General features: G+C 44.4%; 1 protein-coding gene across 15 annotated transcripts in view; it reads right to left on the reverse strand.

Moving 5' to 3' along the window:
• The window catches only part of ESR1 (estrogen receptor 1), a 387,875-nt gene that overhangs the window by 264,786 nt on the left and 108,523 nt on the right, over nucleotides 1–14,566 (reverse strand). For 3 of the 15 annotated variants that reach the window (XM_021083050.1, XM_021083018.1, XM_021083026.1), the window contains one exon: nucleotides 8,897–9,418. In XM_021083050.1, the coding sequence (XP_020938709.1) occupies nucleotides 8,897–9,348 (452 nt within the window). In that variant the 5' untranslated portion in view covers nucleotides 9,349–9,418. 15 annotated transcript variants of the gene reach the window in all.

A 14,566-nucleotide genomic window follows, 5' to 3' on the forward strand; every position in this document is an offset into this window, starting at 1 on the left:
TCCTGCTTCAACTCCAGAGCAATTATCAAAACTGCTGAGATGTGGCCCAAGTCTCAGTAGTTTTTTTAATCATCTGGGTGATTCTGAAATCACCCTTGATTCTAATGTGCAGCCGGGTTGAAAATCCACTTTTGGAATAAGATGCTCTGTGAATGCTGGCTTCCATCCCTCTTCCTGCTCCGTGTCCTTCTTTCCAAATCACAGAGAAAGTCCCTCCTTGCCCTTGGATGTCATGGCTTCTCCATCTACTTTCAACTACTTCCCTCTCTGGAATTACTTCAATCCAGAACATGATGCCTTTTCGCTCTTTTTTATTGACTTATTTTTATTTATTTGGAGTTTACTACGGTAGCTTTGCTTAGTTTTTCTAGCACAGTATCTGGCATATAGTAAGTATTTCGAAAAATACTAGCTTCCTGCTTCCTTTAGGTTGGAAAAGTTTAACTTCTAATCACAATAGGGTATTAGAGTTGGTCCCTTGAAGGCAAAATAAACAAATATAGGGAAGTTATGAACATTCCAGACTCTTAAAGAGCTCTCCTATTCACCTTCTTCAGTGTAGAGCTGCCAATTCCCTTCAAAGAGGCAATAAAAATGGTGGTTTGCTATGTGCTGGGCATGTTTTAAGCCCTTGACATCTCTGAACTTGTTACATCCTCATAACAACCAAAGATATAGGTCCGATTTAGATGGGCATTTTATAGATGAGTAAACTGAGGCATACTGAGCCGGAGATTCCAACTAGGCAAGGGTCAAGAAATCTAAGCTGCCTGTCTCCCAAAACTGTGCCTTCATCACTCTATTACAGACAATCAATTTTTATTACTCACAGTAGTTATGTTCTATAGAGTTGCCCCAAACATTTCATTAGTGAATACTAAACCATCACCCCTAGGGGAAATAGAGAGTTAGGTTCTTGAGAGCCTCTGGCTGTAATATTTTCATCATCCAGACGATATGCAGCCTTGTTTCATGTCTGTGTGAACGGGGGTGTGTTTCTGCTTAAAGACATCTTATTTAACACGTATTGTTGATTCTTTGACATTAAGCTCACAGCCAACAGCACTATAACTCAGGATTGAACAAAAAGTTCAGTGAACACGTATTTTCTCCATAAGGCACATCACAGCCTTCTTGACCGTAGGGCCCAAGACGACACTTCGGCACTAGGCTTTTTAGACAGCAAGATCACTAATGAAAAGCACCAAAATGCACCCCCCAAAAAAGTGGCACTACATAGACCTCAGACAGGACACTTGTTTACAACCCGAGGGCTGAAACAAGAAGGCAGAGCATCACCTTGTTTGACCTCAGCTGGGAACACGCATATCGGATGACTCAAATTTTCACGACTCTGTGCAGGGCTGTGCGACTGAATGACTGAGAAAGTGCCCTGAATAGTGACAGAAAGGTTACAAAAAATGTGAATTGGTGGGTGCATTCATAAACGTGCAATCTGTGAATAGGGGGAATCACCGGACTTGAAATGCCTCCCTGGGGTCGTTCGTCCTACCTTTATTCCTGTGGGAGAGGGATTTGCACACTCCCCACATTCTTCCAATCCCATCCAAAGATCCCTTCCTGACTGGTCTTTCTCCCAGCAAGAGACCAGAGGGAATCGAAATAACTGGTGCTCCCTGGCCACCCCCAGCCACTCGTTCAGCTAAAAGCTTCTGGACTTCGTGTGCCACACACACTTTGCTAAGGAGGGCTGAGAGAAATTCAGTGATGAATAAGATAGGCTCTCTGTTTGGACCAGTGCTCAGGGATTCCACCCATTAGAAATCCAAGAGGCTTCTGGAGGGTTTTTGTTTTGTTTTGTTTTGTTTTTTCAGATAACTAAAGAAAACACCTTCTCAATGTCACTAAATTGTACCTTGGACTCAAATTAGAATGCACATTCTCTCTCTCTCTCTCTCTGAAGTGCATCCAGCAGAAATAAATACCACCTGTGTGTAAGGTCTTCCCCATCAAAAAAAGGAAAAGCAGAAGTCAAAGTTAGCATAAAGGACCTTAAAACCAATTATGTTTCTGACAATTCTGTAATTGCTGTATAGTGAAAGTTTTACAAAAAAAAAAAAAAAAAAGCCTACAAAATGCCTTCATGAAATAAATAAAATGAATCATAGTTGTACCTATGTGTGTTCAAAAGGGGTATATTTGTTGACGAAGTGAGAAATTACAGTTGGCTTTAAATGCAAGGTGTTAAGGTCACGTGTTCTAGGTGCGGGAAACCTGGGCCACCAACTGACAACAGCCAAGGTTGCACTTTTTGTTACCTTCATACTAAACCCACATGCAAAAGCCTATGGCCCTAGGGTTTCACCCCCTTAGGGAGTAAGATTCCTGGTTGCCACGTGCTAACACTGATCTGTGAACTGCGAGGAATACAAATACATAATTTATTGCATCAATGCCACTGGTGAGCTACACACTTTGAAACAAGGTAGTGAATGAACGAATGAAGGAATAAGCTACCAAAGGAATTGCACCAGGTAAAAATTTCTTCCTGTATTTTTTTAAGCTTCTATCCTTGGAGACAAGAAAAAAATCATTTCTGAAACTTCCAACGTAGTTAATGCCACTCTGGGTTATCAAGGCATATTCTTACACCGCCGGCCCTCCTGTGGTAGGAACTCTGTTGAACTCTGTTCCATGTCTTATTAAAATGACAGACAAAACAGGTTAGTCCAGAAATAAACCAGAAAAGATGGAAGGAAAAAATCTGGGAATACACAGATGGAGTGACTAAAACAGAAAAGAAAAAAGAAAGCTTGATAGCGGAAAAGCAGCCAAAAAGAGTGTAAAAGAGAACATTAGAAAATAGAGCAAACAAGAAAATATGAGAAGGGACGAGTAAAACAAAGATCAGCGGAGGAAAGAGAAAGCATGCCAATGCAAAAATTACTATTTCTAACATTACGCAGTTGCAGGAAACTAAAAGAGAGTTATCCTTTCTTTGCAGGGTCTTAAAAGAAATCCCAAGTCTTGATTGAGAGAAGTGAATCGAGTTGCCAAGAAACCTGCCCCGGGAGTAGTGCCTGGCACGCACACACAATTGCTGTGGGAGCCCTACACTCGCCACTGTTTGGGACCAGGAGGAATGAGCAGGGACTGAGGGAGGCAGGCTGGAAATGGAACCACAACCACGGACGGGGAGCCTTCGGGCCAGATAAGCTCTGCAGCTTCTGAGCTGGAGGTGAGAATCTGAACATTAAACCACAGAGGCCACTGGTTCCTCTTGGAGGTGACAACGTCTGGGGAATTCTTGAAAAGAACCCCATCTGAGTTTATCAGGGGCTCAGTGGGCTATATCTATCCTGAATGTTTCTTAATTAACTTTATTAACTTTCACTGAACTACGATCATTTTCCCAAGCATACGTCATAGGAGCTTCAGAGAGTAAAAAATCACAAGACAAGGTAAGCTGCTCTCTCATTAAAGATGACACACTTGATTAAAGTAGATGTTACGGGAACAAACTAAGGATGCAATGTGTTCCTCTGAAAAGTTCAGGGGAGAAACAAAGAAGAAAATCCAGGCTTCTTTGCATTTATCTTTTTGAATTGCTTGCTGTATCTCAATCAGAGGCATTAAATAGATTTACAGTATTAATGTTATTAATAGTATACTATTGAAAATGTTGACTATTTACTTAAATTATAATGACACAAAAATGAACATTGTCGAGATAAAAAATCTGATTTCTATTTGGATGGGTAGCTCCAGGTTACATAACCGGTATCCAGAAATACTACCTACCCAAACTGACATGAACACCTCACTGCTGCCATCAGCAGCATCACCTGTCTTCATCCTCCCCCTCTCCGCCTCGGCCACCACCACCACCGTCACCATGGACTCTACTATCCATGGAATCACTTCTAAGTGTCAGTCATACCTTTTCTTACGACATTATTACCTTCTTAAACGCTATAAAATTTTGTCCTTTGAGACCAAAGCTGTTGCTGTTCTTGCCTTCCTATTTTCAACATGAAGGCGAATCATGCAAAACTTCACCCCGTGATTTCTACTCGTATTCTCTAAAGTGAAGGACTCAGCATCCGCGGTTCCTTCTCTCATGAGCACATCGTACAGGTGCTTCCCTTTACCTCCAGCCCATGTGAGTCCTCCGATTTCCGAGGACAGGGTAAGGGTACGTTTTAGGGATGGAATAGGGGACAGCTCAGACATGCTGTTTTTTTTAAATGGCCTTCTCCATCAATTCACTGGCCAAGTCTGAAATACAAAATAAAAGTACTCAGGACTTGGATGCTCTACCTCCCTTCCATGAAATCCTTTACACTTTCACTTTGGCTGGCTGGTGTTCACATGGCTGTATTTGGGGGGATTTATAGCACATCTTTCCCTGGAGAGTGCATCTGGGTTCTAAACAGTTGAGGCCGCTCTATCTCCCTTTTTTCGATAAGCAAGCCGAAAGTTGGAATTTGACTAAAGGAGAAATGTGCCTCTATCCATTCAATACAGCCTAGAGAAGGAAGGAACACACTTAGCCCGCTGCTCTCTCTACTGGGTTCTTCTAAAGTTACATTAAAAATAATACTCAAGTCATAGGGAGGAGTTGGATTTATTATTTTTGTGCTGCATAGGCATTTTAGAAAAAACATAATTAAAATTCATATATTTCCTTAGACAAAACTATTTTCATATAATCAGGGTTTGGACTTTAAAAAAAAAAAAAAGTATCTGTAAGATAAATGCTCTTTACGATAACCCAGACTGCAAACAAATGTTGCAGATGATAATAAAGATGTCGTTGAAATTTGGCTTCCCCAAAAAATGAGCTCACATTATCATCAATCTATATTTGTAGTGAAACTCCTGACCGCTTAAATCTATTCTCCTCTGCACTTTTTTTTAGCTCACAAAAGTACCAGAACAAATATTAAGATGTGAATAAAATAATAAAATAGCGAATGCTTGTATAAAGCATATACCACTCTCACATACACTTGACCAATGTACTATGGTCTTATCATTAACGGAACGTTTGACCTTTTTTATAGTTTTTCCTGATATCTATTGTTCTTGCCATTTTTAATTTCTTACCCCTGTCTTTTATATCCTTAAAATAATACGAAACCAAAATGCAGAATCTGAATTTTCCCCAATTATGAATGTCACATTTAAATATATTCACAAAAATAATCCAGAGATCCAGATTAACTGAATGTGAGAAAGAAGATTAGAATAAGTGGCAATTATCTTTCAGGGGCTTTCTACCCAACATGTACGAGCCACATAGAGTAGGTGAAAATGAAGTGGACTTTGAAGATGTGATTCCATTTCAACCTAAAATATACTCATTTCCCAGACAGTATTTGGCTCCTTGAATTATTCTTAGACCAACACAAAGAATCAGGTAAACAGTAACAATTTAAATGAATGGAAAAAGTAAGAAAAGAAAAAAAAGGGGCGCTAAGATACCACCTAACTACAAAGAAAGACTTACTGAAAACTGAAAAAATAACCATTTGAATCTCTCCCCAATGGTGAGTCTTGCTCAAAGTTGAGAAATAGTTTTAAATGTTCACCAGTGAACAAACGTGTCCCTGAAAATATGCATACAGCTAGAAGACAAACTACTGGGACTCTGGCTTTGATACAGAAGGTTTGTGTGTTTGTCAAGTTTTCTGGAGAAGTGGGCATTATTTAGCCTTTAAGAATACTGAATAAGAAAACTGAAATCAGCACAAATTTGAATTTCTTAAAATATAATGGATATAATTAAGTTTCATCTGCAATTTTACTCCAACTTCCTAAGATGTTTGAACATGATAAGGAACCCAGGATAACTCACACTCACCCTCATCATGAAATTTTAGGTAAGACATATCTTGCAGAGTCACAGTTTGTCTATTTACAAATGCATGCCCTTCTGTAGGGACATGTGACACTCCTTCTTCATTACTATATGCCCAGGGCAGTTTTACCTTTTACATTTCTGCATAAATAGATCTGCTTGCATATTGTGGCCAATAGAAGAAAATACCCACAGCATCTTAATGCTAAATGTTGTGAATTTGCATAAATTCTCTGAACATCCCAGTGGGACATTCAGGTGGACAAACCACACAGTGGCACTTTACAAATGGAAAAGTTAAGAACCAGAACTAATAAAGCTTAATCTAACCAACCTAAAGTCGCCAGGTAGTTTGTAGGAGAAAAAAAAAAGACCATCAAAACTGTTTTGGGGTTTGTGTCCATAAAACAACCAGCCACTTACCTGAATTTTTGTTTTCTACTGACCATAACATTTTAGGCCAGTAGCTTTCAAACTTTACCTCAAACCACAGTAAGAAATACATATTTTAATCACAGCCAGCACACACAGGCATGAATAATTAAAACAAGTTTTCAGGAAACAAAACCTGCCTTTATTAGACAGTACTCACTCTGGTATTTTCCATTATATTCTTTTCTATTTTATTCCTTTAAAAAATAATCTAAACTCACTACATTGATTTAATAAACATCTGGGTCATGATAAGCAGCTTGGAAAGACTGCTTCTGGCCCCCCAAACTTTTGATAAGTACTGAAGAAAATTAAAGTTTCCTAAAAGAGTCCAATGAATTCTTTTCTTTTTTACCAAAAGTTATTCAAACAGCAAAACTGAGAGGGGAAAAAATATGAAGTAACATCTCTCCATTTGAAATAACTTATTTTATAGATCCTTCCCCTCTTTCTTGGGTAATAAGAGGCGGAATTCAAAGAAAGAAAAGAAAAGAAAAGAAAAGAAAGGAAGGATGGATGTTATGGGAAATAAACTACAAAGGAGAATGATCATTCTAAAACTGAATTTCCACACAGAATCCAATGTGGGTGAGTTGAAAGTTCCATATCACTTTTTTATTATTCTAAAAATATCTGAATATCATCGAATGCAGAAAGTTTAAGATGGGCATGTTATAGTGATATTATTTGCCACCAGGATGCTGAACAATTTTGAATAAAATGTGATTCCCCTCTTTATTTGACCATGTTCACTTTGTAATTATTAGCAGGGCAGTAAATAATCCACTGAGAAGCAGTCTCATTAGTGTCCATTGAAATTCAGTGGCATTAATTTGCAAGAAAAGAACTGAAAATTAAATGGAAAAGAAAACTGTTTCTGGAGTCTACCATAAGGTTATGGAATTCACGTCCTATCAGTGCCTTCCTTCACATCAAGGAGTTTAAAATGTTGTGTGAATTAGATTTAATTGTCATATTTGATTCTAACACTTAAAAAAAGCGGGCAGAATAAATTCTTTTTCTCTTTCCATTTTAACCCTGCAGAAAACAAGTTAAAATGATTCGATAGAGGCCAACTTTTTAAAGTTTTGTTCATTGTTTGTGTTTTAAGTAATAACTCAGGATGGACCTGCTTGGCTGTGTGACATTCTAAGGTCCTCTGAGGGGGCTGAAGGATGTGGCAGATGTTCAGATACCCCCAGCGGCTGCCTCCAGAATTCTCTAGGGCCACGATGCACCTTCCTCCCGTTTCTTCTGCTATAAATATCTCTGGAAATAGATGCTGAATAGAAAAACGGCCCACAGCTTGCAATACAGAAGGGTCTGGGTGAGGGTGGAGGGCACGTCCACACACCAGCAGTGTCCAGCCAGGCAGTGCCTAACCCAGCATCCAGCCACCAGGGTGCTGGGAGGCCTCCCAACCCCACCCAGGCTATCCCTGTCCAGCAGCACCTAGGGTGCAGGTACCCACCAGGACCCCCTGCCTAAACCCTCTGCAAAGTCCATCAGGAAGAGAAGGGAGAAACTGTCAAAGGGAAAATGGGAGGAAGAGGAGCAAAGGAAAGTATAGGGTCTACTAGGGGGAAAAAAATAGGACAAAAAACACTTGCCTCTTAAGTCACAAAAGTGTTCCTGTCTATCCTGAACGACTAACTATCTGTTGCTTCTCCTGAGAATGAAAGGCACAGAACTGGGCTGAACCCATACACACCACTCCCAGGGCATTCTCAGCCCCGCAGGCCAGAAATGAAACTTAGCTGGCAGGGAAGTATTTCAAAACACTCGTGCTTCGATGTGGCATGTTTTTAACTCACAGGACAGTTATAAATCTCCGGCTGTCAGAAGTCTTCTGCCAGCAAGCTGCTCTGACACGGACTCCGCCAGATAACTCAGAAATCAGAAACTCCTTGAGACCCATTCAACCCTTGCTCATCTGAGCAGCGCTCGGTCAGTCCTACAGCCTCCCTCGGAGGTGGGACAGGGAGGACAAGCAAAGGGCTGCTAGGAACCGCTTCCCAAGGAAATGAGCACCCCCTCATCACCATCACCAGCTCACCAGCGGCACAGCGTGCACATAGCCAATCCGAAATTCTAGGTGAAAGGAAATTTTGCAAGCACGTTAAAACAAATTTGTAAAATAATAAGACTATGTAAAAAAGAAAACTCTGAGCTCCGCCTGCCCCAACACCTACAGCCAAAGCGGGACCTTTTCTAGGGACTCAAAGCACCTTGTGCTTATTTGGTCTGGGGCGTTTCTCCCCACAAATAACCTCTGCTTTGCACGGTTTTCTAATACTGGTTTAGTTGGAAAGCACACGGGGTTTCGGACCTGCTTCTCACGCAGACAGTAGGCGGGGTGGAGAGTAGAAATTTTTTTTTTTTTTTTTTTTTTTTTTAAGCTGCCAGGCCGGAGAACTTGACTCTCGAACGCGAGATCCACCCGTGACCCTGGGCCGGGTCGCGCCCTAGCCCTCGGGTCGCGCGTCCGCGGCGCCGGCGGCGGCCGGGCTGCCGGGTGCCCAGCCCCGCGGCCTGCGGGCCCCGCGAGCTCCCGGCGGCGCGGCCCCTCGCCCCCCGCTCCCTCCCGCCGCCGGGTGCGCGGCGGCCACCCCGACGTGGCGCGGCGGGCGGCGCGGGTACCTGTAGAAGGCGGGAGGGCCGGCCTCGCGCACCGCATAGCCGCTCGGCTCATTCTCCAGGTAATAGGGCACCTGTTGGCCGTGGGGGTGCAGGAAGGGCGAGAGCTGCGGCGGCGGGTGCAGCAGCACCAGCGGGCTCGGAGACACGCTGTTGAGCGGCTGGAAGCCCCCCAAGCCGTTGGCGCCGAACGCCGCCGCCTCCGACCCCGGGCCGTAGGCGAGGCCCGACTGGCCGTAGACGGGCGCGGAGGCGGCGGCCGCGGCGTTGAAGTCGTACGCGGCGCCCTCGGGGTAGTTATACACGGCGGGCTTGCTGCTGTCCACGTACACCTCGCCCAGGGGCCGCTCCAGGGGGATCTTGAGCTGCGGGCGGTTCAGGGGCTCCAGCTCGTTGGCTTGGATCTGGTGCAGCAGGGCCATGCCGGACGCTTTGGTGTGTAGGGTCATGGTCATGGTCAGTGGCCGCGGGCAAGGCGCAAACCGTTTCCCCCCGCGGCGGAGGGCTCAGCAGCCGGCCGGCCACCTGGAAGAAGAGCACAGCCCGCGGTTAGAGGCGGCGCGGCGCATGTCCCGCCGCGACGCGAGCTCTGGCCCTGCCCCGGGAGCCGGCCCGTCCCGGGGAGCGGGGCGGCCGGACGCGAGCAAGTGCAGCCCGGCGCGAGCGCGCTCCGCCAACTCCCGGGCCCGGGTCTCCAACTTTAAGTACCGGTCTCCCGAGCTCATATGCATTACAAAGGTGCTGGAAGCCGGCCAGGGGGCTGTTGCCTTGCCCTGACGTTGGCTTAAACATCACTCCAGGCGCAACTCGTTCTGGAGCGATCCCAAAGAGCAGCTTCCCTGAACTTTACTTTACTTGTCGCTGCTGGATAGAGGCTGCATTTCACTGCAGGAGGGCGGAGGCGCAGAGGGATCTCCTAAAGGTGGTCCGGAGATGACGGGGTTTAAAACAAACTCGGAAGACTAATCCAGGGGCCGGCTCTCTCGAACGTGCTACCTTATGTGCCCCGTGCCAGGCTCCAATCTATCTCTGTTTGTCTCTCTCTCTGTTGGATTCACGCTCCTCGTTGGCTGGAAATACGGAGTGTGTACAGAGAATGACCCTGGGGAGGACCACTCTGTAACCGAGATATGGCAGATAGAATGGGGTGTGCGGGTGCATAGGCAGACGGCTATATTTAGCAGCTCGGGGGACAGATAAGAGGCATCTGGGGGAAAGGGGGCGGAGACTCAAGGTGTACTATAGAAAGAGCTGCGTTTTGCAGTCAGGGGAGTGCTGCCCAGCTCAGTTCTCCTCATCTGCAAAATTCTCCCAAAGTCATCCCCTCCAGCCAAGACTATCTGAGATTCCCCCAGCCCGACTTGTCTGTTTGTCTTTGGCCGCAGTACTGTACTTGCTCCCATCAGGAATTCTAATGTGAATGACGATTTACAGAAACCTCCCGTTAGGCGGACATGGGTATTCATGCCTTCCACAGATTATGCAACCAAAACTTCAGAAAACTGAATATGAAATGTGACCTTTCCAGAAAAAAAGCATAACCTCGGCTCATTAACCAAATCTACACTGTTGGTCTCACCAAACACATTTTGAAATGCAATGATACATGTCTGTTCTTTTATCCTACAATTGGACCTTCTTGGTTCACTTGGACTAGGATAAGCAGAATCAAATATTCAGATTGGAAAAGAAATAGTAAAAAGTTCTGAACTGAATTAAAAGCTAAACATGCTCAAGCACATTATATATGTGTGTGTGTATAACAGATAATAATGTATATTACATAGCATGTAAAGTATATATAAGCATATATAAAAAGATATGGTAAATATATTTGCACCTGCAATCTTGGATAGTTTATACCTTTTAATAAACTTCCTTTGCCCCAGCCTAAGGAACTCTATACAGCCATCTGATACTTTGCTTTAATTGCTATCCCAAACATCTGACAGAATACCTGACAAAATGTTTGTGTCATATATAAATGCCAAGGATGCTGTTACTGAGAGTAATATTTTGGGATATCTTTATACTAATAATTATACACTTTACCCAATATTTATTAAAAAAAAAAAAACCAGACAGACCATTGGGAATAAATGCAAATGTTGCTGATTTACCATGAAGCCAAAATTGAGCTCAGCATCAGTAACTATAGATTGTAAGCCAAGAAAGGGTTAACAACACATTAGGTGAATCACAGATATTTCTCTTTATGGCCAGCAACCATCACTTTCCCAAGCAATTTTTTCACAGATTGACTTCGTTTCCGTAAATCACACTTTCAATTTTCAAATATCTTTTTGAAACCCATGCAAAAGCACTTCAGAGGGCTCTTAAAAATCGGAACCTGTCGAATTATATGTAAATTACACAAAGAACCCTACAAGTCCTGACAGCAGCAGGAGGTGCACACGTAAACCCATGGAGAAAGCAAACCCTCATCTCCCTGCTAGGATACAGACACTGGCCAGAAAGGTAAGTTGCTTTCTCAAAATGCTAAAGCTACAGAGAGAAATCAAAACAATCCTACCCTGCTGGATCAAGAGCGCCTTTCCAGAAATGTTCCATGGGCTTGTAGAAGTCAAGGGCTGAGACAGTGAGAAGGAAGGAAAGAATGTGCTCACATGTGCCTGTGGCTCCGTGTGTGAGCAAGGCAGAGCGTGTGGGGATGTGTTTGTATGTGGAATGGCAGGGAATCGGGAAGCAGCCAGTAGGCAGGGCACTTGGCAGCCCCTCCCGGCAGACACGGCAGCTGGGCTGCTGCTCGGAGCTGGATGAATGGCAGTGGGCAGTGAGGAGAAGCTTGCGGGTCTGCTGGAGGGGAGCAGGGGGGCACACTCAAGACAGCATTACTGCGGAGAAGCACAACTCCAGCCCTTCTTGCTCCTTACCTTTGGAGCCTAGAAAGGGCTCCATGTTTCCCACTGCCATCCTGGGCAAGAGGGAAGCCAGGGCTGGAAATCATAGGCTTATGGCTGAAATAGAATGCCCGTCAAAAGTGCGTGGATGTCAAGTTTACAAAATGTGACATGGGCAGTTTTTCCCAAAGAATATAATTTAACAATAAAAGCCTTCTGGGCTACACTTGGATTAGACGCCTTGCTGGCCCCAGCCCCCAGTCTCTGAACAGACACACTGTTGCCTTGCCTCCCATTGCACCAGGAAACCAGACTCTGGAATAAATGTTTTGGCATTCTAGGGATGTGTTTCCAACTGAAATGTAATATTCCTCCACCTCGTTAACCAAACCCACAAACCTTTCCACGAATAGCTCAGTTGACTGCTTTCTGTAAACATGAGAAAAAATATTATTAAGACCCCAGGGTATGAAGATAAGACCAAGGTGGTGGTACCTTCGTTTGACACCGATCTCAGGCTTTCTGGTGGGAGAGGCATGGATCGTGGGGAGGGAGGGGGTCTCTCGTTTCCCAAAGGCGCCCACGTGGATCCGCCAGGTTCTCAACTTTTCTCTTGACCGTGGTCCTAACGCACAATAAGAAGGTGCTCGAGTGTGCCCTCACCAATGTCTCAGGACGTGTGACGCCTAGTGGTGCCTCTGTTGCCAGACATTAGTCACTGCCTTTGGGTATTAAATGACTCTAATCACAATGCCAGGAGTGGCCAGTCTCTGGCCCTGGGACCCTGTGTGGTTACCAAGAGATTTATGAGTGGCTCTTGAGACCAGTACAAAATAAAGAAAATTATTTTTTAAAAAAATTACAAAAATATTAATGATGTCATAGTGCAAATACATATTTTGTGCCTTGAAAGATCCAAAATATTGCAGTATGGGAGCCCAGAGCCCTTCACTGTTGCTGCTGGTGAATCTAAACTCCTCCTTTAGGCCAACAATGGCCGCCCATGCACTAGGCCAATCCAGAATAAAACAAGAATGTTCCAGAAAGGGAGGAGGGGGCAGGGAAGTGGAGGCGAAGAAGGAATGGGGGAGGTGGGAAGAGAGGAAAAAAGAAGGGACAAGAGGAGGGAGGACGGGGACTCTGAAAATATTCTCCATGAACATAGGGAGGAGAAGTCTTGTTATCTCTGCATAGACTTCAACTACTCTGCAAGTTACTCCAAGATGTCCAAATAAGGCATTTTTCCCGAACGCTCTCTTTCCAGCATTCTCTTTCCTCTTCCTGATAAAAGTCACCCCTCAGGCATCATGATAGTAGGTGTACCTAGCCACTTTTCTTCATCTTTTCTTATTTTTTGGTAGAACACTGGATGACCATATTTTGTTCCCATTATTGTTATTCCAATTATTATTTCATAATAGATCCAATTATTCCGTCTTTTTGCCAGTTTTCTTCTAGTGCTTCTGGCGACTGACCTCACTGTCCGGATCCCAGCTCCCTCCTGGTCGCTCTCTGCCCTCTCCTGCTGCGCAGGCTCACACTTGCTGGTGAATCAGGGTCAAGTCTGTTTCTCTGGCTCCACCACTGTGTGCATCTCCAGACCCACTTTTCTAGCGGTCTCCTGGGCTTCGCTGGCTTGTTCAAAGTATGAGTCGTCTTTCTTTCTCCCCTAAACACGGGGTTCCTCTCAACCCCCCAGTCTGTGAACAGCATCGATATGTCTCCAGTCACCCAGATTAAAGCCTCATGGGCTTCTCCGAGGGCTGGCTTTCCCTAGCTCTCCATGCACCTGAGCATTCTAGCTGGGCTGCGTCTCCCTTTCCCTGACCCCGACGACCCTCCTTCAGCCCCTCGTTACCTTACCAGAGGTAAGAGTCTCCTAGGAATCTAGGAATAGCTGCCTCTTCCCTCCCCCTCACTCTTCCCAGACCCTGCTGCCTTTTATTTCCTTGGTTTTTACAGCTTAGAGATCCATTTTCTCATGACCCGGCTTCACTTTTCACCCAGACCGTGGCTTCCTCCAGAGTTCAGGGCTTCCTCTCTTCTCACAACCATCCTGTCCAGTGTATCTCTCCCCCACGTGTAGCGGATGGGTCAGCTATAGAGGAAAAAACAAAAACAAACAAAAAAACAAAAAACCTTGACACTCCAAACACTCACATCTTTTTGGAAGACATTCTACAACCCTGCCTTGCTGGCTTGTCAGGGGAAAAGCCTTTTTAAAAGTCCAGCCCCAAAGCACCCACATCAATAATGCCTTCCTTTAGTCTTTACCCAAAAGTAATGTCCTCTTTTCTGAACTCCATTGGCATTTCTCATGCATTTATTACATTCTTTCTTGAATTTGTTTTATATATATATATATATATCCCCTCATGCTGCTCAGAAGTTCCCCGAGGACAGGGTCTGCCAAGAGTTATTGTGGAAGTTCCCATTGTGACTCAGTGGTAATGAACCTGACTAGTATCCATGAGGATATGGGTCCGATCCCTGGCCTTGCTCAGCGGGTTAAGAATCTGGCGTTGGCCTGAGCTGTGGTGTAGGTCACAGACATGGCTGGGATCCCACGTTTCTGTGGCTGTGGCATAGGCCAGCAGTTGCTGCTCCGATTCAACCCCTAGCCTGGGAACTTCCATATGTCATGAGTATGGCCTAAAAAGGCAAAAAAAAAAAAAAAAAAAAAAAAAAAGAGTGATTTGGGAATTTTCTGAGTGCCTAGCACTGTACCTGGTCATATTAGGTCATCAAATATTGGCTAGTTTATTAATCCAGATATTTAAAAGGATAAAATAATATTATATCTCTCTGGATA

This window comes from Sus scrofa, chromosome 1 (genome assembly GCF_000003025.6).
Source record: "Sus scrofa isolate TJ Tabasco breed Duroc chromosome 1, Sscrofa11.1, whole genome shotgun sequence".
NCBI classification, from domain to species: Eukaryota; Metazoa; Chordata; class Mammalia; order Artiodactyla; family Suidae; genus Sus; species Sus scrofa.